This window comes from Serinus canaria, chromosome 14 (assembly GCF_022539315.1).
Source record: "Serinus canaria isolate serCan28SL12 chromosome 14, serCan2020, whole genome shotgun sequence".
NCBI classification, from domain to species: Eukaryota; Metazoa; Chordata; class Aves; order Passeriformes; family Fringillidae; genus Serinus; species Serinus canaria.
The window spans coordinates 14,875,788-14,903,460 of NC_066328.1; the positions used below are offsets into that span (position 1 = coordinate 14,875,788).

The 27,673-nt window shown below is 57.0% G+C and overlaps 1 protein-coding gene across 1 annotated transcript; it reads right to left on the reverse strand.

Moving 5' to 3' along the window:
* Nucleotides 1–27,473, reverse strand: HS3ST6 (heparan sulfate-glucosamine 3-sulfotransferase 6). The gene is made up of 2 exons (XM_050980241.1): nt 27,092–27,473; nt 1–1,243 (listed from the first exon to the last, which is right to left on the reverse strand). The coding sequence occupies exons 1-2, from the start codon at nt 27,442–27,444 to the stop codon at nt 625–627; spliced, it is 972 nt and encodes a 323-aa protein (XP_050836198.1). The 5' UTR covers nt 27,445–27,473; the 3' UTR covers nt 1–624.
* Nucleotides 27,474–27,673: the final 200 nt, after the last annotated feature.

Sequence of the window (27,673 nt, forward strand, 5' to 3'; positions counted from 1 at the left end):
AAGAATATTTAATCTGCTCAGGGAGGGGAGAGGGCTCATCCGAGGTTTTATTAAATATTTCTCTCTACTCCAGAAAAGTCCGTTTCTTGCCAGAAAAGGTCTGATATAAATTAGAACAAAGGGAGGAGGGTGCTGGTGGGGTGGCCACGGGCATCCCTGGGCCACAGTGACCATGGGCATCCCTTGACCACAGTGACCATGAGCATTCCTGGACAATGATGACCACGGGCATCCCTGGATCATGGTAACCATGAGCATCCCTGGATCATGGTGACCAATGGCATCACTGGACAATGATGACCACGGGCATCCCTGGACCATGATGACCACAGGCATCCCTGGGCCACGATGACCACAGACATCCCTTGACCACAGTGACCACAGGCATCCCTGGATCAGGATGACCCTGGACAATGACCACGGGCATCCCTGGATCATGATGACCACAGACATCCCTAGACAATGGCCATGGGCATCCCTGGATCATGATGGCCCTGGACAATGACCACAGGCATCCCTAGATCATGATGGCCACGGGCACCCCTGGACAATGACCACGGGCACCCCTGGGCCGCAGTCCTGGCAGCCCAGGTGCCAGCCCGGCAGCGTGCCCTGGGGATGGGCTCAGTCCCACCCGAAGTCCTGCCCTGTCATCTGGTAGAACTTCATGTTGAAGGGTCTGTAGAACTCCCGCAGGCGCTGCACCAGCTGCCCGTCGATGGCGGGGTGCGGCCGCCCCTTGGATTTCCCCAGGCAGCGGGGTTTGCTCCCCCCCTCCGGCTTCTTCAGGCAGGGAAAGCCCTTGGTCTCGTTAAAGTAGAAATGTCTGTCTGTCACCAGCCTCTGGAGCCCCAGGAAGTCCTGGACACGGCCCATCTCCCCGGCGGGGTCGCTGACCAGCCTCTCCCCGCTGACGAAGAGGAACCTGGAGAGCGGGAAGAACTGCAGCCAGTTCTCCAGGTGCTTGGCGTAGATCCCGATCCTCACCGCGCTCCAGCTGGTGTCGATCAGTCCCGTGCTGAGGTTTTTGAAGGCCAGGGCCTGGAAGCTGGGGATGGAGGGGTTTTTGGAGAGGGTCTGCGTGTAGTCCGAGATGGCGCGGGTGACGGGGTTGCGCACCACCACGATCAGCTTGGTGTCCCGGGACATGTTGTGGATGCGCCGCGGGGCCTCCTTGGTCACAAAGTAGCTGGGGGTCTTCTCCATGGTGATCTGGCCCTCCAGGGTGCGTGGCATCAGGCTCCTAAGGACAGAGGGACACGGTCAGGGCTCAGCTGCTCCCACCTGATGTCACACCGGGTGGGAACAAACCCCAAAACCCAGCTGGAAAGGCTCAGGGCCTTTCCACCTGTAGCCGTGAGATTTTCTGAAAAATCCCTTTGCCAGGATTTTTTCTCCTGAGAAGCCTCAGAAAGGAAATGGAAACAACGACTATCTGCTGCTGTGGAATGCAACAGGTGCATCTGTGATTGGTCTCATGTGGTTGTTCCTAATTAATGGCCAATCACATTCCGGCTGTCTCGGACTCTCTGGCCAGTCACAAGATTTTATTATCATTCCATTCTTTTTCTATTGCTTGCAAGCTTTCTGATGAAATCCTTATCTTCTATTCTTTTAGTATAGTTTTAATATATCATATACTTTTAATATAATATATATACCATAAAATAATAAATCAGCCTTCTGAAACATGGAGTCACATTCTCGTCTCTGCCCATGTCGGGGCTGCCTGCAAACTTCCCTTTCCTCCTGCCCCACCTTCTCACACCCCCTGGTCACCTCCTCATCTCCAAAACCCTTCCCAGAAGCTCCAGCCTCTCTGCCCATCTCAGCATTCCCTTTGTTCCCTCCAGTGTCCCCAGGAAGGAGCTCCCTGTCCCCCTGCCCCACCCGCAGCACCCACAGGGCACCTGCAGGCTGCTGCTCCCCCTTGGAATCCCTTCCCAGAGCCCTGCAACTCCCCCCTGCCCTTCTCCTGCCCCCAGCTGCACTGGCTGGGGACATCTCAACACAAACATTTTGGGACCGGGCTGGTGTTCATCCCTGCCTCCAGTGGGATTTCATGTCCTGGAGGTTTCGGTTCGCCCCGTGGGATTGCAGAGGAAAATCCCGGAAAATCCCATCACGGGGGTGATGCCCGAGCACCAGCTGGGAATGGAGATGCCCACCAAGGCTCCCTCCTCCTCTGCCTCCAGACAGGGAGCAGTTAAAGCCAGAAAAAGACTGTTTCCTTTTCAAAAGAAAGGCAGAAAAACCCTGAGGGCCCAGCCATTGTGCTGGGTAAAATTCACTGCTCTGATTGTTCCCTCGTGCACTTTAATGAGGCATTAATTGCCGCAGAAATTACCCAGCCGTGTCACCCCGTGTGACAGAACGGGTCCTCCCTGCCACCAGCGCAGGCACCTGCCCTGTGCCCCCCACGCCCTCCCAGAAAATCCTGGAACGCCTGGGAAGGGACCTCACAGCTCACCCAGTGCCACCTTGCCAGGGCAGGGACACCTTCCACTGTCCCCGGGTGCCCCAAGCCCCGTCCTGGCCCCAAGCACTGCCAGGGACAGCCACGAATTCTCTGGGAATTGCATCCCAGTGCTGGGGCTGTGCCTGGCGAGGAGCTGGGGACAGGGACAGGGCTGTGCCCAGCAGCATCTGCTCCTATGTCATGGGGAAAGCTTGAGGTTTCCGGGATTTTTCCCTGGACTCAGGAAAGAACATTTTATTAAAAGCATTTGTGAGCGACGCTGGGCCCCGCAGCTCCCTCCCCCAGACAAGAGCAGAAGCCATTTGTGGCTTCCCCCCCATTCCCCCCCCATTTTTATTTCAATTTTTGCACAGTGCCAGCGTTTTCAGAGGCATTTCCTGTCCCTGGTGCCCTCACCTGGCAGCACAGCCCCTCTATGGCACCCGTGGGAGCCCTTCAGGGATCCATGGATCCCAGGGCAGCCACGGCTGCTTTTCCCACAATTTCAGCACTTTTCCCCCAGATAACTGCATTTACCAGAGGCTGACTGCAGAGCTCCTGCTGGGAATCACCTTCAGACCCATCCCTGTCCCCTCCGTGGTCCAGAGCCCAGGAAAACCCAAGGAATGGGGATGGGGATTCACTGGGGGCACAGCACAGCTCCACCCACCCTCCTGTGGGGCTTCCCGGCCAGCCGAGCATCCTGAACCCCAATTCCACGCAGGAAATGCCGCAGGGCTTTCCTGGCTGCTCCAGCAGCCTCTCCTGGCACCTTCCTGGGGCATCCCTGCCGGCTGTCCCTGGCATTTCTGAACGGCTCCATCCTCATCCTCACCCGACCCAGCCCCGCTCCTCAGTGGGCAGTAAATTGTGGATTACCCACGGCAAACCCGGGATGGGGACCTGGAGAGACCGGGCTTAACCTCAGCCTGGCCCTGGACACTTCCAGGGATGGGGCAGGCACAGCCCCTCTGGAAAACCCCTCTTATCCCTCCCTGTCCCGCGCAGGGACATCCCGGCCAGGCTGAGCCCCCCAGGGCCATCCACAGCACCCACAGCCTAATTACAAGGTAATTAACAGAAGTTTTAATGAAAGCTGGGGTTGGGTGGGGTCTCCCAGCGGCTCCTGGGGCTGTGATGGGCGCGGGGACCTTCAGTCCCTGAACTGCCCCGTCCTGGGGACAGCAATGGATTGTGCAACACCTCCTCTTCCTCAGCAGCCCCAGCTCCTGGCACAGTAATTAAACATTTCACACTGTCATTAACGCCCTAACACTTCCCCTAAATGAGCCCGGTTAATTATTGATAACAGCCAGCTCCCTCCGGCTCTGGCTTAAACCGGCAAAGAGCAGAGCCGGCTTTGCTGGGCTCCGCTTTAACCCAAACATTAGGAACGGTAATTAAATTTACAGTTAATTCTTCTTGACCCTCAGAGAGCACGGTGGGAATGCCAAGCAGTGCCTGCAGGTACAGGGCACGGCACTGGGGGAGCCTTGGAAGGAGCTGGGATTTCCAGAGGAGACCGTGAGCCCAGGAGGAGGGATAAAACCCTTTTGCCTCTCTATTAATCAATGTTTGTTTTTAATTAATAAAACAACTGGCACTTGAGAGGCATCGGAGCAGGGGTTTCCTACACGGAGACATTCAACACATGAAAATGCTTCCTCAGTTAAGGTAACACACAATAAATTACAGCAGATAAAATGATGATAAAAATGCAGAGAGCTGCATTAAATAGTGATTAACAGCCACAGCAGGCAGGGAATCAAAGCAGACTTCAAAAACTGGGCCAACATAACTTTCCAGAGTTAATTGCTTCACGATTCCTGATGGTTTTTGGAGCAGAACTCCTCCCAGCACCGAGCTGAGAGACCAGGGGATGCACTCTCAGGAGATAAATAAGTCTCCAGCCCAAAGCATCCCTGAGTTATCACCCAGGGCAGCTCCAGCAGGAAATTAACTCTATCCCAGCCCAAAGCAGGAGAGCAGCACAGGCTCTGCCTGCAGCTCATCCCCTGGAAATGCCAGGCAGAAACTTCCAGAAGGACACAGGTCCTGCCTGAGCTGGGAGAACCCAAAACCCCAGAGCAGCCACACCTGGGAGTGGTGGGTGCTGTGGGGTCAGGGGACAGGTGACATGGGGTCAGAGGGATGGGTGACACGGGGTCAAGGCTTGCAGGTTCCATGTTATCACCAAAATAAGCAAAAAGGGCGGTAAAAAATCCCCTCTCCATCACCATTTTTAAAAAATGAGCCCTGCCCAAAAAGCCCGGCCGAAAGGAGTGGAAGGCAGAGGTTTCTGCCAGAGAGGGGACACAGCTGAGAGCTTTCTGCAGGGCAAAGTGACTCTTCAGGCACTGGGATGGGGCTGGGGACACTGGGGACAAACCCAGAGCAGCTCAGCGGTGACAGCTCTGCCAGCCCCAGGCTGGGCAGGGGACAGCCCCAACCCCAGGGGACAGCCCCAGGGGACAGCCCGGGGAGGGCACAGAACGGTTTTTGTGTAAATGTAAAATAGTTTGGGACCGGGAGGGGCTCGGGACATGGATCCCGCGGGCAGAGCCGGGACCAGCCGGATCTGCAGATGAATCCTGGCCGGGCTGGTCGGCCGGGACAAGGCTGCCTTTGTGCCCACGGGTGTCACACCGGAACCGGCGCTGCCAGGCAGAGCTGATAGCCACCTTCTCCTCCCGGCAGCTCAAATTGCTGCCCCTCCCCTGGGGAAAGGCTGCGAGGCGCCAGGGACGGGAATTCCAGCCCCCAATCCCTGCTGGCCACTGCTGCGGGACGGGGCAGAGCCCTGCTCCCCAAAAAGGGGCTGAGCCCATTCCTGGGCTCTCCAGGACCTCTCCTTCCTGCAGGAACCAGCGCAGGGCACGGAGGGGTTAACTGGGAAGGGATGGATGAGCTAGGAAGGGATGAACTGGGAAAGGATGAACTGGGAGGGATGAGCTAGGAAGGGATGAACTGGGAAGGAATGGACTGGGAGGGATGAGCTAGGAATGGATGAACTGGGAAGGAATGGACTGGGAGGGATGAGCTAGGAAGGGATGAACTGGGAAAATGAACTGGGAAGGGATGAACCAGGAGGGAAGAACCGGGAGGGATGAGCTCCCCAAGCCGCCCGGGACCAAATTAGCCCGCGTTCCTTTTTACCCTCATTACCGAGCTGCTCCCCCTCGCCTTCCCCGGCAGGTCCTGGCAGAGCCCCCCAGCGCTCCCCACCCCCCAGGCTGCCCCCATTATTTTTGATTCTTTCACCAATTCAAAAATGTGCAAATGAGGCAGCGGCTTCCCAATCAGGCCTGGCCGGGAGCTAATTGGCTTTAAGCAGGGAGACCTGAATATGCTAATGAGGGCAGTAACAAGGCTGCGATGCGCCTGGAAGGGGAGCCAAGCCCTGGGCTCCAGCACGGGCTGACTGAGACACGTCAATTAACAAGCAGCAGATAATTTATTAATGCTCCTTTGCGCCCCTCTGCCCTTTGCTCCTAATTACCGTTTGATACATCAAACAGCGAGGGGCTTTGGCCGGTCGTGCTCCCAGCTGGAGCATCCCCAGGGGCTCCTCCTGCCCCCCAGAAGCCCCAAATTCCCCTCTCACCCCATAGAGGGACCACGGCTGGGGGTCCCCCACCCACACAAGGGACTCCCGAGCTGTCCCAGTGCCACCCTGCAGGGTCCCTGGGCTGGGTCTGGGTGGGTAAAGAGTCCCAGAGGAGGAGGAAAAGGTGGGGGTTGTGCCACCCTGGAGGGTCTGAGCCCCCCAGCCCTCCCCGAGGGGCTGCCCTGGGGGCTGGGGGGGGGGGGCTCCGGGAGGTTTGGGCTGGACGTGGCACCCGGACCTGGAGCTGTGCAGAGAAGGAGGGCAGGATCCAGAGCCAACATTTGCATTTCTAACAGCGGGGCTGCTCCCAGCAGCCACCCGACACCAGTTATTAACCCCCACCAGAGCAGGGGCTGGCAAACACGGCTGCTTTTCCCACCCAGACAGTCTCCCAAACCCCTTGGGATCCCAGGATTCCCGGCAGGAAGGTGTGGAAAAGGCCCTGTCCCCCCAACCCCGAGGTCCCCACACTCACTTCAGTTCCCAAACCCAGAATTTCCATCGCATTTCCTGCCCATGTGCATGGCCAGAGGCTGCAGTTATGGGCAGCTCCAGGCCCTGGAGGGTGCTTTCCTTGCCTGGTTATTCCAGCCGGGTCCTTAGGGTGAGAGGTGGATTGTGGAGAGCAGGAATCGGCCTCAGTCAGGGCACAGCTCCTTCCCCACACTGCAGAAGAGGCTCTTTGGTCTCTTAATGGGGTTTGGGATGAACCCTCCTCACCCTTCTCCACTGTGGAGCAGCTACAAGATATGGGGTCACCCCAAAAATGCCACCTGAACTGTCTGGTGACGCTGCCAGGAGCCCCTCACAGCCAGCACTGCTGGGTCTGTCCCTGATGGGGCCCAAAAAGAGCCCCCAGGGCCTCCTCCCTGATGGAGTTTGAAAAACTGTGAGTAAAAACACAGCTGAAGCCACTGCTTGGGTGAAAACAGGTGGGAAACAGAACAGCTCCATGAATCCCCAAAAACCCCTCAGATGGTTGGGCTGGCTTGTGCCCAACCATGATGGGGCACTGAATCCCCAAAAACCCCTCAGATGGTTGGGCTGGCTCGTGCCCAATCATGATGGGGCACTGAATCCCCAAAAAACCCCTCAGATGAGGCACTGAATTCCTAAAAACTCCTCAGAAAATGGGGCTTGAAGGTGCCCAGCCTGGTGGGGCACTCAGAAGATGGGGGCTGGGGGCTGGCACGTGCCCAGCCTGCTGTGACCCTGGGCTGGGGCTGTGCCCGGTGAGGACAGGCTGCGCTGGCAGCTCTCCATCCCTCTGGAATGAAGCCCCTCATGGGGCGTGGCAGCAGTCAGGAATCTCCTCTCCTCCCCAGCGTCCCTTTGATTGCCGGAGGGGACAGCCTGTGGCAGGTGTCCTGCCTGTGACCCGGGTCAGCCCCGGGCTCTGATCTGCCCGTGACCCTTCCCAGCAGTGCCCGTGTGTCCCTCTCAAACAGCTTGCAGATGAAGGAGCAACAGACTGGAGATGATTTATTCAGGAATTAAAGGTTCAGTACCCCTTTTAAAGGCTGTGCCTCGGCACTGTCAGCCTTCATTGCACACAATTAAAGGGCTTGGCTGCCCCAGCCCCCGCTCCTGCCTTCCAGGGGAAGGAAATCAAACAAAACCAACCCCTCCACCGAGCCCCGGCCCCGGGGGGCTCTGCTGAAGGACTCGGGAGTGGCCCTGAGCTCCAGCTCCAGCCTGGGAAGCTGGTCCAGCTCCATTCTCTGCTCGGGATGGGGGATGGAGCTCTTGGGTTTGCTCCCCATTTGCAGGAGGGGATGCTCGGGGTTGGAATTCTCGTGGCTGCTGGGGAAAGGCAGTTCTTGCAGCTGGAGCTGCACTGGAGAGGATTTATCCTTCCTCGTGGTTATCCCTCCTCCTCTTTATCCCTCATCCTGGTTATCCCTCCTTCTCTTTATCCTGTCTCCTGGTTATCTCTCACCCTGGTTATCCCTCCTTCTGGTTATCCCTTCTTTTCTTTATCCTACCTCCTGGTTATCCCTCCTCCTGGTTATCCCTTCTTGTCTTTATCCTTCCTCCTGGTTATCCCTTCTCCTCTTTATCCCTCCTCCTGGTTATCTCTTCTTCTCTTTATCCCTCTTCCTGGTTATCCGTCCTCCTGGTTACCCCTTCTCCTCTTTATCCATCCTCCTGGTTACCCCTTTTCCTCTTTATCCATCCTCCTGGTTACCCCTTTTCCTCTTTATCCATCCTCCTGGTTACCCCTTTTCCTCTTTATCCATCCTCCTGGTTATCCCTTTTCCTCTTTATCCATCCTCCTGGTTATCCCTTCTCCTCTTTATCCATCCTCCTGGTTATCCCTTCTCCTCTTTATCCATCCTCCTGGTTATCCCTTTTCCTCTGTATCCCTCCTCCTGCCTTATCCCTCTGCAGCCAGCTCGACCCCTCCAGCAGCTCCATTCTGTGCAGTGCAGGCGCTGCAGACTCGCCCCGACCCCAGCCCAGCTCCAGTTTCGCTCTCGCTCCCGGGCGGGGAGATGGGATAACCCCGGCTCGGTGGGGATGGATCCCTCCCCTGCGAGCCCCGGCAGCAGGAATTCAATGAAAAGCTTCCTTCCTCTTAGGAAAGAAAGGGAAGAAACCCGCTGGCAGCGGCGCTGGGATAATCCCTTTGCAAGGCAGTAAATTTCCCTGCAGCTCCCCCTGCAAGTAATCCGGTGGATTATTGCACCTTTCAGCACGGGCAGCCTTTAAAGAGCCTCTCCCCTCCCCATGGATCTGGTGCTTTATGACCTGACCTGCTGTCTGAGCAGGGGGAAACACAAATTACCCTCCTGTGAACCCGCAGCACAGACACTGGTGACAGATTTTATCCCCCTGGGAACTGAGGTCCTTGGGAGCGCCGATAAATAAGGGAAAATTGCTCTTGGAGCTGCTGGGGAGGGAAGGGGACCTCACTAACCCCGACTATCCCAGGGTTTCTTAAAAAAAAAATTCAGGAAAAAAATCCCCGAGACCACTCTGTCTAAAGATCTTGGTTTTGATTACAAATTTTAGAATTACACTCGTTAGTTCCTTCTAAATTATCCCCTCACAGCAACAGGCTGGTCCTGCCTGGTTTCCCACCGTGATGAGGAGAGCACAGGCATAAAAAGGTCACAAAAATCATTGGGGTTTCCAGGTTTACAGTTACACAGACAGCAGGAATAGGAATTCTTCCACGTCCCAAGGCTTGGCTGAGCAGAAGGAAGAGGAAGGGAGGGACCCTTTCCACTATCCCAGGTTCCTCCAGCCTGGCCTGGGACACTGCCAGGGATCCAGGGGCAGCCACAGCTTCTCTGGGAATCTGTACCAGGGCCTGCCCACCCTCCAGGGAGGGATTTATTCCCAAAATCCCATCCATCCATCCATCCATCCCCTGTCCATCTATCCATCCATCCATCCCCTGTCCATCTATCCATCCATCCATCCATCCATCCATCCATCCATCCATCCATCCCCTGTCCATCTATCCATCCATCCATCCCCTGTCCCCATCCATCCATCCATCCATCCATCCCATCCATCCATCCATCCATCCATCCATCCATCCATCCATCCCCTCCATCCATCCATCCTCCATCCATCCATCCATCCATCCATCCATCCATCCATCCATCCATCCATTCCCATCCATCCATCCCCTGTCCATCCATCCATCCATCCATCCCCTGTCCATCTATCCATCCATCCATCCATCCATCCATCCCTGTCACATCCCTGACACTGCCTGGAGTCCCTCCCAGCCCACAACCACTGCTCCCTGAGCCAACTCCCAGCTAATTAGCCCAGCCTAATTACCCAAGGCAGGACCTGCATCCCCTCTGTGGCCGTGGCTCCTGGGGGTCCCTCCCTGTCCCAATCCCGGGGTGCAGGTGAGAGGCACCCCCAGAATTCCTGCCCCTCCCGGTGTGGGAGGGAGGGAGGAAGGGAAGGAAGGAGGGAAGGAAGGAGGGAAGGAGGGAAGGAAGGAAGGAAGGAAGGAAGGAAGGAAGGAAGGAAGGAAGGAAGGAAGGAAGGAAGGAAGGAAGGAAGGAAGGAAGGAAGGAAGGAAGGAAGGAAGGAAGGAAGGAAGGAAGGAAGGAAGGAAGGACCCACACATGCCTGCCAGAGCCAGCCCCTCCCTGCCGGCCAATTGACAGCTGCCCTGATTTGCTCAGCAGCTGCTGACGGGCAGCAGACAAGTCCCCAGAGCCATGAATAATTTCAGGGTATTTGTGTTTATTTGATCTCAGGATGGGGCCGAGCCCGGACCCTTCCTGAGCCACGGGAAGGGGCGGCCGGGCTCTCCAGATGGCTCCGAGGCCACCGTGGGCAGGGCTGGCTGTCCCCTGGCTGTCTCCTGGCTCGTCCTGCTCCTCACCCTCCTCCTGCACAGCCAGGATGGAGGAAGGGACTCCCCAACAACTTTCAGGGAATAGAAAGGATCCCCCCAGCCCCACAATTCCTAACATGCCCCATTCCAATGGTTTCAAGTCATTTATCCAGTGTCTCCTTCCCAAAGGACAAAAATGAGCACTGGGTGCTTTCTGGGCTCCCATGCCATGTGTGGGGACATTCTGTGACCCCAGCCCCAAAACCCTGCTTGGGGACACCTGTGACCCCCAGCCCCAAATCCCTGCTTGGGGGACACCTGTGACCCCCAGCACCAAATCCCTGCTTGGGGACACCCTGTGACCCCAGCCCCAAACCCATTTGGGGACCCCCAGCAATGGGGTGTGAGCAGGAGGTGCCCTGTGGGACAGGAGAGGGGACAGAGGCAGCAGTGCCCTCCCTGGGTGGTGGCTCTGGGTGGCCCTCAGCAGCTCCAGCAGGATCCCCCAGCCTGCTGGGGCTCAGGGGTTTGGCTCCACCTCGGGGCACTCACCTGGGCCAGGTTCCAGGGCTGGCACACGAGGGCTGGCACCATCTGGAGCCCGCTCCTGGCCGGGCACAGGGGGCAGGGCAGGCAGCAGGTGTCCCCCAGAGCCCGGTGGCACTCAGGTGTGGCACAGGCAGGACAGGAGGAGGGCACAGCCACGCCACAGCTGCACATGGGCACTGGGGGCTGAAATGTGCTGAGGCAGCCCTGGTGCCCGGGCACGGGGGATCAGAAATTCCCATTTTCCTGTCACGCCTCTGACAGCTCAGGCAGGGGATGGAGGGGCTGCAGCTGCCTGGCCCTGGCAGGAAAGTGATGGCCTGGAAGGGACAGCAGCTCTGCAGAGCCCCAGGTTAATCCATCTGCAGGTGACAGTCCCCCTGAGCCCTGCAGGGTCACCTGAGGGACACAGGGACAGAGCCAGGAGTGCCCAGCCCTCACTGCTCAGGCTGAGCAGGGCAAGGAGGGCCCCAAAAGCTCCCAGGTGAGAACAAACCATCCCCTTGTCCCCCTCAGGCAAACCCCTGCTCCCCACAGCTCAGAGCCTCGGGGGGCTCACAGGGACCCCCTGTCCTGGCCACCAGCTCCACACTGGGCTGCTGTGTCCCCCCAGAGCAGGTTGTGCCTCTGCAGTGCCACATCCCACACGTGTCCCAGCTCAGGGTGGCTCCAGGCTGGAGCAGCTCCTCTGTCCCCCCTCCTCCAAACCCCAAACTGGTTTTTGTGGTGTTTGTCTCAGGCCTGACACTGTCACGCTGCTCTCCTTGGGATGGAAAAGAAAATGCATCCAGTTTTCCACAGAAACAACACAGATTCCCCATCTGGCTCAAATTTGTAATCCAGCCTGAGGGAAGATGGGAAACAAATTCAGCTTTTTTTTTTTTTTTTTTTTACTATCAGAAAAAACCTCATTTCCTGGCAAGGAGCTTCACCCCCAGCCTGGCAGGGATGGGAGCCACCATTCCCAAACCTCTCTGTGCCATCCCATCCAGTGCAAGGGGGCTGGGAGAGGAGCCCCAGCATGGAGCAGATGGTTCTGGTCTCCTTCAGCTGCTCAGCCCCTCACCCTGCCCCACAGCTGCTGCCTGCACAGGTGAGGGAGCAGCCCCTCAAATCCAGCCAAGCCTGGACCACGGGGGAGGTTTGGGAATGTGGGGATGCTGCTGGGAGCCCCCTCCCCCTGCTCAGCTGGCCCCCAGGTGAAGGAAATCCCCCCTGAGGAGGGAGCTGGGGTGGATTACACACTTTGCTGCAAAAAAAAAAAGAGGAAAGCTGTTCCTCCAGCCGTGGCAAAAGGGGCTGTGAGAGGTTGGGAAGGCTCAGGGATGTCCCAGGAGAGGCTGGACAGGGCTTGGAGAGCCTGGGACAGTGGGAGGTGTCCCTGCCCTTGGCTCTGGATGGGCTTTAAGGTCCCTGCAACCCAAACCACTCTGGGATTCCAGGATATCCTGAATTTTCTGCAGCTCCCAGAGCTCTGGGCGAGCCCCAGGTGACGGAGGTGGGGGTTCCATCTGCCCTGTCAGGGCTCCCTCCCTGTTCCAGCAGGGAATCCTCTAACAAAACACTTCTTTCCACTGGAAAAGCTTCACTCTGGCAAGTGGAGCTGTTTGTGGGAGAGAACTGGATTTTGCTTATTTTTAGCCTGGTTTCCTAAGGAAGTGTGGCAATCACAAGCTGTCTGTCTGTCTGTCCAGCTGTCTGCCCTGCCAGATCCCACCGGCCCATTCCAGCTGGATCTGAGGGAGGACGAGGATCAAAAATAGGAATTCTGGCACATTTCCATGGAGAGCTGCAGCTGAGTGGTGGCCAGGACCCCGAGCAGAGCCCAGAGGCAGCAGCCCCACCCACACCAGTCCAGCCCAGTCCAGCCCAGTCCAGCCCAGTCCAGCTCCCACTCAGTACCAGGTGTCAGTGCAGAAATCCTGGTGCAGGGAACACAAACACATCCTCTGCCCCCAAACCTGCTCTGGAGGAGCTGGACACACCTCAGTGCCCTTCCCAAAAATCCCTTTGGGATGTCCCTGTCCCCACCCTGGGCAGAGCCTGCTCCCCAGCAGGAGAATCCTCCCTGGAGCCAGGGGCAGTGCCAGCTCTGGGCATCAGCCATCCACCCACCCTGCCCCACAGCCCAGTGCCAGTCCCAGGGACCCTGGGGTCTGTCCCCACTCTGCCTTCTCCACAGGGAACACAAGGAGGAGGTGTCCCAGCACATCCCAGCCTCAGGTGTGAGCTCTTCCCAGTGAGGAGAACCCCCAGGATCAGGTAAATCCAGTGAGGAAAGCCCCCCAGGATCAGGTAAATCCCTGTTCCCAGTGAGGAGAACCCCCAGGATCAGGTAAATCCCTGTTCCCAGTGAGGAGAACACCCCAGGATCAGGTAAATCCCTGTTCCCAGTGAGGAGAACACCCCAGGATCAGGTAAATCCTGTTCCCAGTCCCAGTAGGAAACACCCCCCCAGGATCAGGTAAATCCAGTGAGGAGAACACCCTGGGATCAGGTAAATCCCTGTTCCCAGTGAGGAGAACACCCAGGATCAGGTAAATCCCTGTTCCCAGTGAGGAGAACCCCCAGGATCAGGTAAATCCCTGTTCCCAGTGAGGAGAACACCCAGGATCAGGTAAATCCCTGTTCCCAGTGAGGAGAACCCCCAGGATCAGGTAAATCCGTTCCATGAGGAGAACCCCCAGGATCAGGTAAATCCCTGTTCCCAGTGAGGAGAACACCCAGGATCAGGTAAATCCCTGTTCCCAGTGAGGAGAACACCCAGGATCAGGTAAATCCCTGTTCCCAATGAGGAGAACAGCCCAGGATCATGTAAATCCCTGTTCCCAGTAAAAACACCCCAGGATCAGGTAAATCCCTGTTCCCAGTGAGGAGAACACCTTGGGATCAGACAAGGTCCCTTCCACCCCAAACCTTTCCACAATTCCATGACCACAGGGAGGGGATCTGGAGCTTCTGCCATGGGTGAGAAGGAACCCTGGGGACAGGGACAGCACAGCAGGGTCCCAGCAGAGCCCCCAGCCTTGGCACACCCCCCTGTGCCAGTGGGCACCGGGATAATCCCCCACTGGATCCCCCCTGGAATGCCAAGGGTGCCACACAGGAATCCTGCTCCAGGATTAAATTCAAATATTGGGAATTAAAGTCCCTCTGAAAAGTGACCTTGCAGCAAATTGGTTTTTCCCTGCACAGCAGCAGCTCTGGAGTAAAACAGCACAACCCCAACCCTTCTTTGGGCATTCCCAAACAGTTTTTTCCCTCCCCCCACCCTCCCCGAAGTTGTTGTGAAAATTTTAGATCAGAAAACGCGTTGAGTAAAAATATTCAATTCCCCACAGCCTGCAGAGCCTCATCAAAAACCCATTTGAAGTATTACTCTCAAATCCCTCATGGCAATGGGATATTTTAAGGTCAGTTAAACTTATTATTCACTCAAGATTTGCTTTCAGGTCCCTGCATATTTCAAACAGATTTTCCCTCATCTCTAACCCAACTGTGTTACAAAAAGCCCTTTCCTCCTCCCCCCCTCCTTTTTTTCTATCCTGAAAAGAAAAAAAAAGTTGTCAAAAGAAAAGATCCTAATCAAAAACAGCTTCTGAAGCCTTAAAAGCTGCTACAGTTTGTACTTGTTGCCCCAAAATCCTGAGCTATCTCCAGATCCCTAAATCCCCTGGCTCCCAGGACGCTGAATGGAGCCCTGCTGGAAAAGAGGAATTAACTCCAATTTGTTTTCCTTATTTGCAATTCATTTCCTTGCAACAGCCTTCGGACACAGGTTTAGTTTTTTCTCCCTTTCCTCAAACAAGGAAAGAAAGGAACTTCCAAGCCTGCAGCCAGCGTTGGGTTTGGATTATTTAGGATTTCCAGCTTGATGGAGCTGCAGTTTCTGCTTCTGCCATGCCCTTCCCCTCACAGGTACTCCTGGTTGGGTTTTTTAACATAAAGGTCACCTAAAAAATACAATTTTTGAATTTACCCTGAACCACAAATCTCCTTTTTCAGCCTGGAGAAGGGAAAGCTCCAAGGAGAGCTCAGAGCCCTTCCAGGGCCCAGAGGGGCTCCAGGAGAGCTGGAGAGGGACTGGGGACAAGGGATGGAGGGACAGGACCCAGGGAATGGCTTCAGACTGGAAAAGGGGAATTTGGGTGGGATACTGGGCAGGAATTCCTGGCTGGGAGGGTGGGCAGGGGCAGGGATGGATCTCCAGAGGAGCTGTGGCTGCCCCTGGATCCCTGGGATGACCAAGGCCAGGCTGGAGCAGCCTGGGGCAGTGGGAGGTGCTGGGGTGGAACTGGAGGAGCTTAAGGTCCCTCCCAACCAATCCAGGCTGGAATTCCCTGATTCCATGACCAGGACATGGAAGGTCCAGGGCCTTCAGTGCCAGCCCAAGCACCGCCAGATGTGCAGGGCTGTCCCTCAGAGCCATGCCCAGATGTGCAGGGCTCTCGCTCACAGCCATGCCCAGATGTGCAGGGCTCTCGCTCACAGCCATGCCCAGGTGTGCAGGGCTCTCCCTCACAGCCATGCCCAGATGTGCAGGGCTCGCTCACAGCCATGCCCAGATGTGCAGGGCTCTCCCTCACAGCCATGCCCAGGTGTGCAGGGCTCTCGCTCACAGCCATGCCCAGATGTGCAGGGCTCTCCCTCACAGCCATGCCCAGATGTGCAGGGCTCTCCCTCACAGCCATGCCCAGATGTGCAGGGCTCTCCCTCACAGCCATGCCCAGATGTGCAGGGCTGTCCCTCACAGCCCAGGCCTCCCTGGATATTCAATCTCTCCCTGTCTGGGCTGTGAGGGTCAGGGCCAGGATTTCCCTGCAGACCCTACAAATCTTCCCTGCTTTTCCCATCCCCCTTAAGGAGGCTGTAAATCACCTGTCACTTCTCAGGTGACCCCTAATTGCCCATTTGTGTCTCGGATTCCTCCTCTTCCCCCCCACAGCACAGGAGACCTGCTGGGAGCACACCCCGGGGCTCTGCCTGCCCCTGCCTCCTCCAGCAAAGTCATCTCCTGGCATCTGCGCTTCAGCTGCGGCAGGGCAGCTCCAGGAGAGGGCCAGGAACTGATGCAGGAAGAGGGAAAAAAGGTTGGATGGGTCTGTTCCTGATGTGAGCCTCGCTGCTCTGCTCGCAGCCTTTGATTGCCACACAAATAAAAGATGGAAATTCACTGCAGGCACAGGAATTCATTAACGGGAGAAGAAAGGAGCATCAGCCCGTTGGAGGCCTGGCATCAATTCCCAGCCCAGTTTTGAAGTGGCAACAGCTCTCCTTGTTCTCTGGAAGTTGCTCTCCCCTGTCCTGCACGGTGGCTGGGGGAGAAATCCTGGGCAAGGGGATTTTTCCAGAAAATGTGATGGTGACACACCTCCAGCCCACTCCCAGCTCAAACTGGGATTGTGTTCAAACACAGCTGTGCCTGTTCCATGGGCCATGGTTCTCCTGTCCCTGGGACAGTTTTCTTGTCTTCAGGACACTCTGGCTTCAGGCAAGAACTGAAACCCCCCCTGTGCCAGGGCTCCGTGGCTCAAAAGTCATCCAATCTCTGGGGATCCCGAATTAAATCAGAGGAGCTCCCGCCCTGTCCTCCACCCAGACCGTGCTGTAATTTCTGCTCAGCTGCATGCAAAGAGTGAGATCTGTCCCTGAGAGCTTGGAGCCGAGCCCAGGGGCTCTCCCAGCCCGAGCACTGCTCAGCCCTGCCCTGCACCCAGCAGAAGTGAGGCTCTGGGGCTGGCTCTGGGGTCAGAGCTTGGACACAGGTTTAATTTTTTCTCCCTTTCCTCAAACAATATTTGGGCATCACACACACACAGCTGAGCGTGGAACTCATCAGCCCTGGGTGTCACCAAACCAGAAACCCCCAACAGCCAGGTGTGTGCTGACACTTCCAGGAATTTGGTTGTGGCGCTGACACGAGGCTCACACAGCTGGGCACAGCTGGAGTTAGGTGCTCACTGAACCTCTGAGCCTTTACTTAAAGGCATTTTGCCCAGAAAAAGATGTTTAGAAAAGGTCTTGCACCGCCAGAGTGATTAATGCTGAAAGGAATCTCCCCTGCCCAGTGTCTGCTCAGTAATTCAAGTTTTATGAGCTCCAAGATGAGCGAGGCCTGGCTGTGGTCCCTGCTCAGCCCCGTGGATGCAGGGCAGCCTCACACACTCCCTGATCCCCCTCAAAGCAGCCCAGGATGAATTTTTAATATTCACACCGAGACCAGAAGTGAACAAGGCTGTCCCTCATTACCTGCCTTGTAAGGAGATGGGGATCAAACGTGGTGGCAGAGTGACACCAGCCCCACCCGTTCCCTCTGATGGCACAGGGGGTAATTAACCAGCAGGTCACACTCAGGCTAACGAGGGTGACCCGCTGGGGGTCCCAGCCCCATCCCCTGCCCGGGGCTGGGGGCTCTGAGGCCACCCCTGCTCCCCTCTGGGCTGGGCTGGCCACCAGGGAGGAGCTGGAGCAATGGGGCCATCCCAGTTTGGGACATTCTGTGACTCTGAGCTCAGCAATGTCCCCGCTGCCACCACGCCCCAGGGGCTGGGGGAAGTTGGGGTGATCATCCCTGGTGGTTCCAAAAGCAGCCCAGGGATTTGGGGGTGCTGGGGGAGGTCAGGGGGATTCATCCCTGGTGGTTCCCTAAAGCAGCCCAGGGATTTGGGGAGGCTGGGGGAGGTCAGGGGGATCGTCCCTGGTGGTCCCTAAAGCAGCCCAGGGATTTGGGGGGGCTGGGGACACCTTCACCACCGACTGTGAGAGAGTGAGGGATGTGATCCCAACACCCAGAGGGACACAGCCACAGCCCTGGGGGACACCGTGACCTGGAGCCACCTGCCAGGGGTGACACCAGCCTGGAGCTGCGACAGACCCAGAGCCCAGCTTGCTTCCATCCATCCCACCCCACCCAAACTGAGCTCTGAGCTCCCAAACTCCCTGCACACCTCCTGCCTCGCAGCAGCTCCACACCAACCCCAAAGCCAGGGGCAGCCAGGACCCCAAAGCACCCGAGAGGGGAGGGCAGGGCAGTGCCTGAGCCCAGCAGGTGAAACCCCCAGCCCTAACCCAAAACTCCTCTCAGACCTACCAAGAGGAAGGTGAAGAAGGATTAGTTATTGCCTTAAAACGTTTATCTTGGCTCTCTACACATTCCTGTATTCTAAAACCTAAAGTTTCTGACTCTGTGATATTACACACTTCTAACCAGCTGCACACCTGCACTCTGGTGTTATCCATCCTTCTGGAATTTTCTCCATGGCCCCAGGTCCAGTGCAGTGCCCTCAGTGCCCTCCTGGGAGTCAGAGTCTGTCAGCACAGAAATGTGAAAATCCCAGTCCCCAGAGCTCCCGTCCTGCAGGGCCCTGCTGGGGCTGCTCCCAGCCCTGTGTGCCACCCCACGGAGCAGGATGGGGACACCTGTGTCCCCTGTTCCTCTGGGCTGTGTCCCCTGTCCTTTTGGGCTGTCCCCTGTCCCTCTGGGCTGTGTCCCTGTCCCACTGGCTGTGTCCCTGTCCCTCTGGGCTGTCCCCTGTCCCTCTGGCAGCAGCCCAGCCCAGCCCAGCCCAGCCCTGCCCTTTTCACAGCTCCTTTGTGCAGGGCAGCCCTGGCGGATGCGGGTTTGTCACGCTTGGGGCTCGGACACCGCGGGGGGACGTCCTGCCCAGCCCTCCCCCAAACCCGGCTTTTCATGCACACAAACCCTGCCTTCCCTCAACAAAACCCAAACCTCGCCTGAGAGTCCTTGGCAGCGGCCCCTTGACATTTTTCTCAGGCTCGTGTGGCTTCGGGAGATGACTTTGGGAAGCAGAGGAACGCCGGAGGAAGAATAAAACCCTCTGGTCCTGCCGGGCTGGCACTCACAGGAAAAGCGGGGACAGCCCTGGAGAGGCTCCGGCACGCCAGGGACCATGGGGACAGCAGTGTCCCCTCCCCGGGGACAACAGTGTCCTCTCCCCAGGACAGCAGTGTCCCCTCCGGCCGCAGGCACTGGCAATGCTGAGCGATCGCGCTGACAAGTGGCCGGGTGATCAATGGCACTGATCGATGGATGGCACTGATCCATGGATGGCACTGACTCATCGATGGCACTGATCCATCGATGGCACCGACCGATCGATGGCACCGACCGATCGATGGCACTGATCCATTGATAGCACTGATCAGTCAATGGCACTGACTGATGGCATTCACCCTTCGATGGCACTGACCCATCGATGGCACTGACCGATCGATGGCACTGATCATTCAATGGCACTGATCGGCCCCTCCAGTAATTGGAGGATTTCCTTGGCTGCCATTAATCGACATTCCTGGCTGGCAGGGTGGCCCTGGAGGGGGGGATTTGTCACTTGGAATTACCGGGGACACGGGGCACAGGTGGGGCGAGGCAGGTGGGGACAGGGAAATATTCGGGCACGAGCAGCACCTGCAGAAGGCTCCAGAGAGGGAAAAAGAAATGAAATAATCTGATCTAGGGCTGTGGAGATGGCAGAGGCATTTTGGGATCCTGCCCTGATTGGTTTCACCCCCAGAAGGAATTGTGGAGTTGTGGAATCATGGCTGGAAAAGCCCTCCGAGATCATCCAGTCCAACAACGCAGTGGGCTGTTAAATCCCTTGGGATGGGGACCCCACCCCTGCCCTGGGCAGCTGTGCCAGGGCTGGGCAGCCCCTCCAGGAGGAAATTCTCCCAAAAATCCACCTGAGCCTGCCCTGGCCCAGCCTGAGGCCATTCCCTCTGCTCCTGTCCCTGTTCCCTGGAGCACAGCCCGACCCCCCCGGCTGTCCCCTCCTGGCAGGAGCTGTGCAGAGCCACAAGGGCCCCCTGAGCCTCCTCTGCTCCAGGCTGAGCCCCTTCCCAGCTCCCTCAGGGATTCTCCAGCCCCTTCCCAGCTCCGTTCCCTTCCCTGACCACGCTCCAGCCCCTCCATGTCCTTCCTGCCATGCCCAAAGCTGTCCCCAGAGCTGAGCCAAGCCCTCCTGCAGCCCCAGCGGGTCCATCCTGCCCTGGCCCAGGGCTGCTGTGGGGGGCAAAGGGGGGTGGGGGGGCAGCTCCCCCAGCCCTGGGGTTTGGGACGGGTTTGGAATGGCTTTGGGATGGCTTTGGGACGGCGTGGCTCTGGAGCAGCTGGGAAGTTGCACAAGGCAGGAGGCCCCAGCAGCCCCCGCCGAGCAGAGCCGGGATGTGCCCCCCGGGGACGGGACCTGTCACTTTCCTCTGCCCTCCCCATCAATCACCGCCGCCTGCTTTTATTTATTTATTTTTTTATTTGCATAACGCGGCTGCAATTCCCGGCTGAATCAGCCTGGAGGGTGTGGATGGGGCAGGGGAGGGGAAGCCAATTCTTCACTCCAGCTACAGAAAGCCCTCCAGGTGTGCCCAGGGCCAGGTGTGCCACACAGAGCTCAGGGGCCGAGTGATAAATCAGTAGCAAAGTGGTCAATCAGCCTTTCCCTGCCCAAGGACCTTAACAAGGTCACAGCCTTGTTCTCTCCACACTAATGACTGGAGATGCCTAATAAGCCCTCAGTGACAAGTGACTGTATTAATGTAATTCTCTCCTGCTCCTGATCAATTTTGTGTGCTAAGATGCAGAGCAGCCCCGGGGGCGTGGGAGGCTCCTGCCACCCCCTCGCTGTGAGCTGCTGGCAGGGAGAGAGGAGTTTATTCCCCTGTGTCCCTGCCTGCCACCGGATTTCCTTGGTGGGGCACACCAAAATCACTGCCAGGAGGAGCCCAGCAGCTCATCCCGCTCCCAAAGTGCTGCTGTTATCCCAGGCTGCCTAAAACATCCCGTGCTGGGGCTCGAACAGCCCAGACAGTGAATTTTTCTGAATTTCAGCCATTCCCTCCCACATTTCAGTCTGGCACCAGCGCTCCATGTGATCCAGGTCAGGGCAGTCCATGCCAGCACAGCCCCTGCTGGAGCAGGGATGCTCTCCACGGCTCTGGACCATCTCAGCCATGCAAACCCTGGCTCATCCCTGCTCCCCACCAGCCCTGGCATCACAGGGAACTGGGCACTGACCCCGAGTCCTGGGGTGACCTGCAGGACCCCACTTGGAGGGCACAGCCCCCCTGTGCCCCCTCACAGTCCCATGCCCTGCCTGCCACATCGCATTTGCATCTCAAACCAGCCAGAGTGACTCACTGCAGGGATGCAGGAATAGTTTTGAGACAGGTCCCACAGAAGCCTCTCAGAACATCCCTGTGCTCCCCACTTTAATATTTTGGCCATCCCAAGAGCGGGGATGTGGGGAGGGAACTGCCAGGCTCAGGTTCCACCTTGTTCCCAGAGTTTTGTCCTGCAGACGAGGAGCATCCATGTATCCATCCCTCATCTGTCCATCCATCCATCCATCCATCCATCCATCCATCCATCCATCCATCCATCCATCCATCCATCCATCCATCCATCCCTCATCTGTCCATCCATCCACCCCTCTCTCTCCCACACCCCAGCTCCCTAAGCAGGAGGATTTCCACAGCCCTTTGAAAAGCCATTTAGAGCTAAGTCTTGGTATTAAACCTGGCCTTTCCTCGGGCAGGTTTTCAATCTCTGCCCGAGCCTGTTGCAGCAGAAAGTTTTTGAAAAGGTCAGGAGGAAGCTTTTAAGCATCTTTGCCAATTAAGTGCTGGAACCCCCTCCCCACCACCAGAGCTGCCCGTCTCCATCCCAGGGGAAGGTAATTACTGTTTTATAAACAAGCTTTGAACTCTCTTAAGTAATTGTCTCTCCTTGCATGAAAGCACCCTCTAAATCCACCGGCCTTTTCCACCTTCTGTCACCATCTAGAAAAAATCCAGGGGAAAAAAACCCACCTAATTCCTTGAAGGAGAAGCTCCCAAACCTTCCTTCCCACCGCAGTGATTATTTCTCCAAGGTTTCAGTGATTCCACTAACAGAAGCCTTGCAGCTTTCCCAGCTCTTGGTGAATTTTTTGGCAATATTTGACATATTTTCAAAACTTCTCTGGAGTTACACGGACCAAAAAAAAAAAAAAAAAAAAAAAAAAAAAGCCGTGTTTCAATATTTCAATTTCTACCGCCTGAGGTTACAACAAGAGAAAGGACAGGAATGAAGAAGCCTTTTCAAAAGGTATTAATTCCCATAATGTTGTTTTCTTAAACCAGCCCTGTGATTTCTGGGTGTATTTAAGCAGCCTGGGATAGAAATCCTGGCAGAACTGAAATCCTTTAGGAACTCAGGTTACTCCTGCACACCCCCTGCCCAGCCCGGGTGTAATCCCCCCATTTATCTAACAGAGCCAGAGACAGGGAAAGCATTCCTGAGGCGGGAAGAGCACCTTCCACCCTGCAAGTCGCGGCTTTTATCCCCAAAATCCCAGCCAACATTAACACGCAGCTCCAATCGCTGGAGCCTGACACGATCCGAGCGGCAGCACAAGGAACAGCCCGACTGCATTTCGCCTGGAGGCTGAGCCAGGCTCAGATTCAGGCTCGGATTCAGGCTCCCAAACCTGCTTGGCTCAGCAAGAAGCACTTGATGAGGATCGGGAAGAAAACGCGGCCGGGTGGAAATCAGGGAATAACAGCGAGAAAATGGGGGGCAGGAGGATTGAGCTGTGCTCCTCACCCCATCCCCGACCCCCCAAACCAGGACAGGCACAGCCCCCTGGCCCTCCACAAGCAGCAACCCCTGGCTGGGAGCTTTTTAACTGGTTTCAAATGTTAATTCCTCCTCGTGGCAGTAAAAGCTATTTTTAATCCCACGTGAAAGCAGTTTGCAGAAACCCAAACTTTGCACGAATTATGGATTGCTTCCCAAGCCGAGGCGGTGCTGGGTGTGTGCTAGGGAGCAGAAAACAGGGGCATATCATCAGGGAGAGCCATCCAGCTGCCCAGCCTGGTCCTAAGAGCTGGGCCGGGGCTTAAACAACACATAAAAGCCGATCCAAAACGCTACGCCTGAAGGAAAAGCTTTAGCATATCTTATTCTTAGTTAAAATCAGCTTTTTCTCAGGTTTCCCGCATGTTTTCTTTGTACTCGAGGTTTCGTTTCCCAAACACGGGGGTGAGGATCCGGGAAGCCGAGACAGAAAGGTCTCACTTGTGAATGGAAGTGAAAAAAAAGGAGAAAAGATTGCAAAGTAAGAGAGGCGAGGAGCTGCAGGGCTGAGAGTCTGCGAATGCCCCGGGAGAACAAGGGCCGCTCTGAGGCGGCAGCGCTGAAATCGAGTCCATCAGGAGGGGAGATTAGCGGTGCCAATGAATAAAGATAACGTCCCGGAGCAGCTCCGAGCATCGCCAGCCCGGATTCCTTTGTCTGTCCCCACCTTTGCGCTTCCCCGAGGAAAGCTGGCCCTGGAAGGGGCCGCGAGAGCGGTGCCAAAACTCAGCCTGGGGACTCCGGAGGAGCCGGTCTCATTCAGCAGCTCGAGCTATAGAGTGTCTTGATCTGTCTGTACAATCACAACACGCACAAAAACCCCTCCAGGCACCTACTTAGCTCCACTTTTCAGCTGCCAATAACACTCCCGGCAAAAGTCAAAAGAGCAGCGCCGCAGCCGCGTCCTTCCCCTGTCGCTCAAAGGCGTCGGGGTTGCGAGGTTCCGAGATAACAAAGTCTGGCTCAAGAAATCCTGGATGCCTTTCAAGAGCGTTATTAGCTCCTGTGAATGGGCTGGGGGAAGGGGAGGGGGCAAAGCCCACAGGCCAGGCAGCGGCTCTCTGCTCGCCCTGCACCTTCCCGGAGGTGCTCCCGAGCTGGGACAGCCCAGCAGGGGCACAGAGGGATGAGGAGCCCCACGGAGAGCTGATCCCCGCTCACGCCAGCTTTCGTGTTGGGTGGGACGGGAGAACGACAATGAAAAGTTGAATATGGCCTCGCAGAGTCTCGGAGCTCTGAGGATGCTCGGTGGGGACTGCAGCTCCTCGTGCCCCTGTGGCTGCAGAGGGACAATCACCTCACATCCCATAGTAGTTTTTAATATTTCTGGTGCAAGCTGTGTGAAAATAGGGGATTCTTTACAATCCCTACAGATGGGTGTGTGCAGCTGCCAGGGCCGGATCCCAGGGACACACGGGGTGCAGGGAGCCCTGGCCCAGCACCATTCCTGCCCAAACCTTCCTTTGGCCCTTGGGAAAGGCAGGAGGACACGATGGAGGAGAGGGACAGGGACCCCACATCACGCAGGGAAGCCCGAGCCCATCACACTGAGCCAATGCTGCCACAAAGTTCTGGCAGACGGGCACCAGGAGACCTCTTTGGATGAGCTCAGAGCCTTCCCTCAGAGCTGAATTGCCCAGAACTCCCTTTCTCACAGCCCAGGCCCCTCTGCCAGCTCCCCAGAGCTGCTGGTCCCCTCCTCTCCTGCCCCATTCCCCCAGAGCCCCGAGGTGGGTGCGAGGCAGAGGGAGCAGCCGGGAGCTCTGCGTGGGAACCAGAGCAGCTCTGGCCTCCCAAAAGGGAACAATCCCATGCAAGGATTCTGCTACGCCCCCAAAACCTCCCCAGTGGAGCAGAGCAGTGGCACTGCAGAGCCCCAGCCCAGCCACACAAGGGGTGAACACGTCCCAAATGTCCCCTGGGAGCCCAAACCTGCTCCCCTCACACCGAGGGGGCTCCAGCCTCCAAACCCCTTCACCCCACAAACGTTCTTTCCCTCCATCCCCACAGGCAAAGGCAGGACCTGGCCCCACACCTTCACAGTTGCTCCAAGTTTTGCAATGGATTTCAGAATCTCACCCCAAACTGCTCGGGTTCAATTCAATTTTTACCATTTGTCCTCACCTGCATTCCCACAGAACAGACACAGACAGTGCCAGGCTCCCACTGGGGACCCCCACACCCCAAACTGGCAGCAGACACCCCAGCATCCTCTCTTCTTTTTATTTAGGTTTCCTTCAAGCAGCACCGAGTGCCAAAAAACTTAAAATTGCGTTTTGCTTGAGGAGAAAACATCCCATCATGCTTGGATCAGCCATTAAATCATTTATGCTGCAGCCTCAAAAAGGTGTTTAATCTCCTCAGAATTAGCTAAAGCTGTAGCAACTCAAGGAATTCTGTAGGAGATGCTTTTGCAGAAGATTTTCTTTTCACTACTACTCAAAAAAAAAAAAAAAACCAAACAAAAAAAAGAGGAAGCTTTGGGCCATTTCAAATTTAAATTAAATAAAACAATCCAGTAAAAATAAATTATTTCAGTCAGTCACTTACAACAAACTACTCATCACCCACAAGGAGCTGCTCCTGCCAGAGCAGGGAAATCACTACGGGACGGAGCTACTAAGAAAGAACAGAATAATTCCAAGGGAATTCTTTTTCCACATTCACTCAAAACAAGCAACAACCTACAGGTGCCTTGGGGCCAAATATCTTGGCGTGAGAAGCAGTTGGTGTAATTTCGGTTTCCTAGCGAGTTCAAATATTTTAAAAATGTTTACACCGCTTTTGAGATATCCCTAGGAAAAACCCGATTTTCTGTCCAGCTCCTCTTCCCCTGCACTCCAGCACATCCCAGCTTTAAACATTTAGCTCTGTCTGGCTTTGCCGGGGATAAAATCCCTCGGTACTGCGAGGTCTTGTCAGAAGACAAAACAAGAGGCAGAGAGGAGAGGAAGCGAAGGGAAATAGTTGTGTGTGTGTGTGTGATTAAAACCACACTTGATGCAGAGTTAAGTGAAACAGCTCCTGATTTTTGCCTGGCCCCGAAGGATGCGGATTCTCCCCAGCCCAGAAAACCTTCCCCGCTCCATTTCTCCAGATTTACCACAACCACATGCGGGATCATCTCGAAGCTGGTGTCAGGCCAGGCTCCCTGCAAACACTTCCAGCACTAAAAACTCGCAGCAGAGCCATCCAAACTAAGATTTATTTCCTCTCTCTTCTCTGCGGTCCGTCCTGCGAGCCTCGCCGAGCGATATGAGAGCGTTCGATCTTCCCCGCTTTAATTACGTGGCTCGCAGTCATTAAAGCCCCGTTCTGCCGAGCGAGAGGCAGCTCGCAGTCCTCGCCCCAAAAAGATTAGTGATCATCATTATTGCTCCTCGAGCCCAGGAACGAGCTCGTAAATCACGGCGATATTAATGCAGCCGTAAAAATGAGCGCCGCTACTTACTGGGTTCTGAAGGTGTGCTAAACCGTAACTTTACAGCCCAGATGTGGGCTCAGAGAGCTGAAACTCTGCGGGTAAAATTACCACTAAAATTACGCTTTCCATTAAACACGCTGATTTTTCACAGGTTGTTACTTCGGCGAGGGTTGGGAAGCCGCAACCTCCCCCAAAAAGAGGGAGAGAAACGCGGTATTCCCGCGGGGCTCGGGGAGAAGGGGCTGGAGAGGCAGGAAGGACAGCGAGCGCTACTCCTTTGATTATTTTCAGATGTTTCCCCGAGAACACCACGGCGCTTTCAGACATCGGCACATTTGGATTGCCGTCAGAATAACGGAGAAGATTCCACCCCCGGCTTCGAGGGACTTATCGCTCCCGACTCCCTTGGCCCAGGCGCTCTGGAGCTGGCCAGGAGACGCGAGTTTAATCCACTCCACATGCACAGTAGCTGCTCTTCCGAACGCTTTATCGCCCGAAGAGCTCCATCCCATGGAAACCCTTAAGAAACAAACCCCCTTGGATCGCTCCAGCGCTGCCCTTTGCCCACCCAGGACCCCACGGATCCAGCCAGAATCAAGCCCGAGGTCCTGGCTCATTGCTGTTTTTCAGAAACCACGCGAATAAAACAATTCCTAAAGGAGCCCGGCGGGGAAAGGGGGGGGCACGGCTGGGGATAAAGCGCTGAAGGTTAAATCCGCAAAGCCTGCCGAGTGGAACGAGAGCGTTTTTGCCGCCGCCTTCGTCCCTGGCAGGGCGGGATGCGGGATGGGAGGTGCGGGGACAGGAGCGGCGCGGGGACAGGGAGGAGCACGGCGACACGGGGACAAGGGCACAGCTTTTAACACCGCGGCAGCCCCGCAAAAGCAGCCGCCAGCCCCTTCCCCAGCCCAGGCCAGGCTCGGAGCTACCGCCCCCCGCTCGTCCCGCCGGGGACCCGCACCCTGCCCCGCTCCCCTTCCCTCGGAGCCCCTTTCTCTCCCGGGACCCGCCTGTTGCGGAGCCGCCGCATCCCAGCCCGGGCGGCAATTAACGCAGCTCTGTGCTAATTACCGACCCCCCAGCCCCCCCACCCCACACCGCCGCCGCCTCACCTGTACCAGCGCAGCCCCTTCTCGTAGCACCTGTCGAAGAAGTGGGGTTCGGCGCCCACCGCCCGCACCCCGGGGTGCGCCCGCAGGAACTCGAGCAGCGCCCGCGTCCCGCCCTTCTTCACGCCCACGATGATGGCCTGGGGGAAGCGGCGGCTGCCGCCCCCCGCGCCCCCCGCCGCCTCCCCCGGGCCCGCGGGCAACGCGGCGGGCGGCGGCAGCAGCAGCGCGGGCGGCAGCGGCTCGCAGGGCCCGGGCAGGCAGGAGAAGAAGTAGGTGAAGAAGAGGATCATGGTGAGGAGCAGCGAGGCGCGGCGGCCCCCGGCGGGTCCCAGCAGCCGCCCGCTACATCCCATCGGGGGCCGCGCATCCCGCACCGCCACCGCCACCGCCGCCGCGCCCCCCGCCCGGCCCCGCGCCCCCCGAGCTCCCCCCGGGCCGGGCCCGGCCGCGCCGCCCCCACGCCCACCCGCGGGGCGGGGGAGGGCGAGGACACGCGCGTGGGGCGGTGACGCCCCGGGGAGGGGAAGGGGAGGGAGGGGATTGGGAGGGGGCGCGGCCCACGCGGGGACAGGGCTCCCCCCA

Coding starts and splice junctions, on each gene's coding strand:
- HS3ST6 (XM_050980241.1), bottom strand. CDS start 27,444: ATGGGATGTAGCGGGCGGCTGCTGGGACCCGCCGGGGGCCGCCGCGCC. Junction 1,244..27,091: donor AAGGGGCTGCGCTGGTACAG/GTGAGGCGGCGG, acceptor CTCTGTCCTTAG/GAGCCTGATGCCACGCACCC.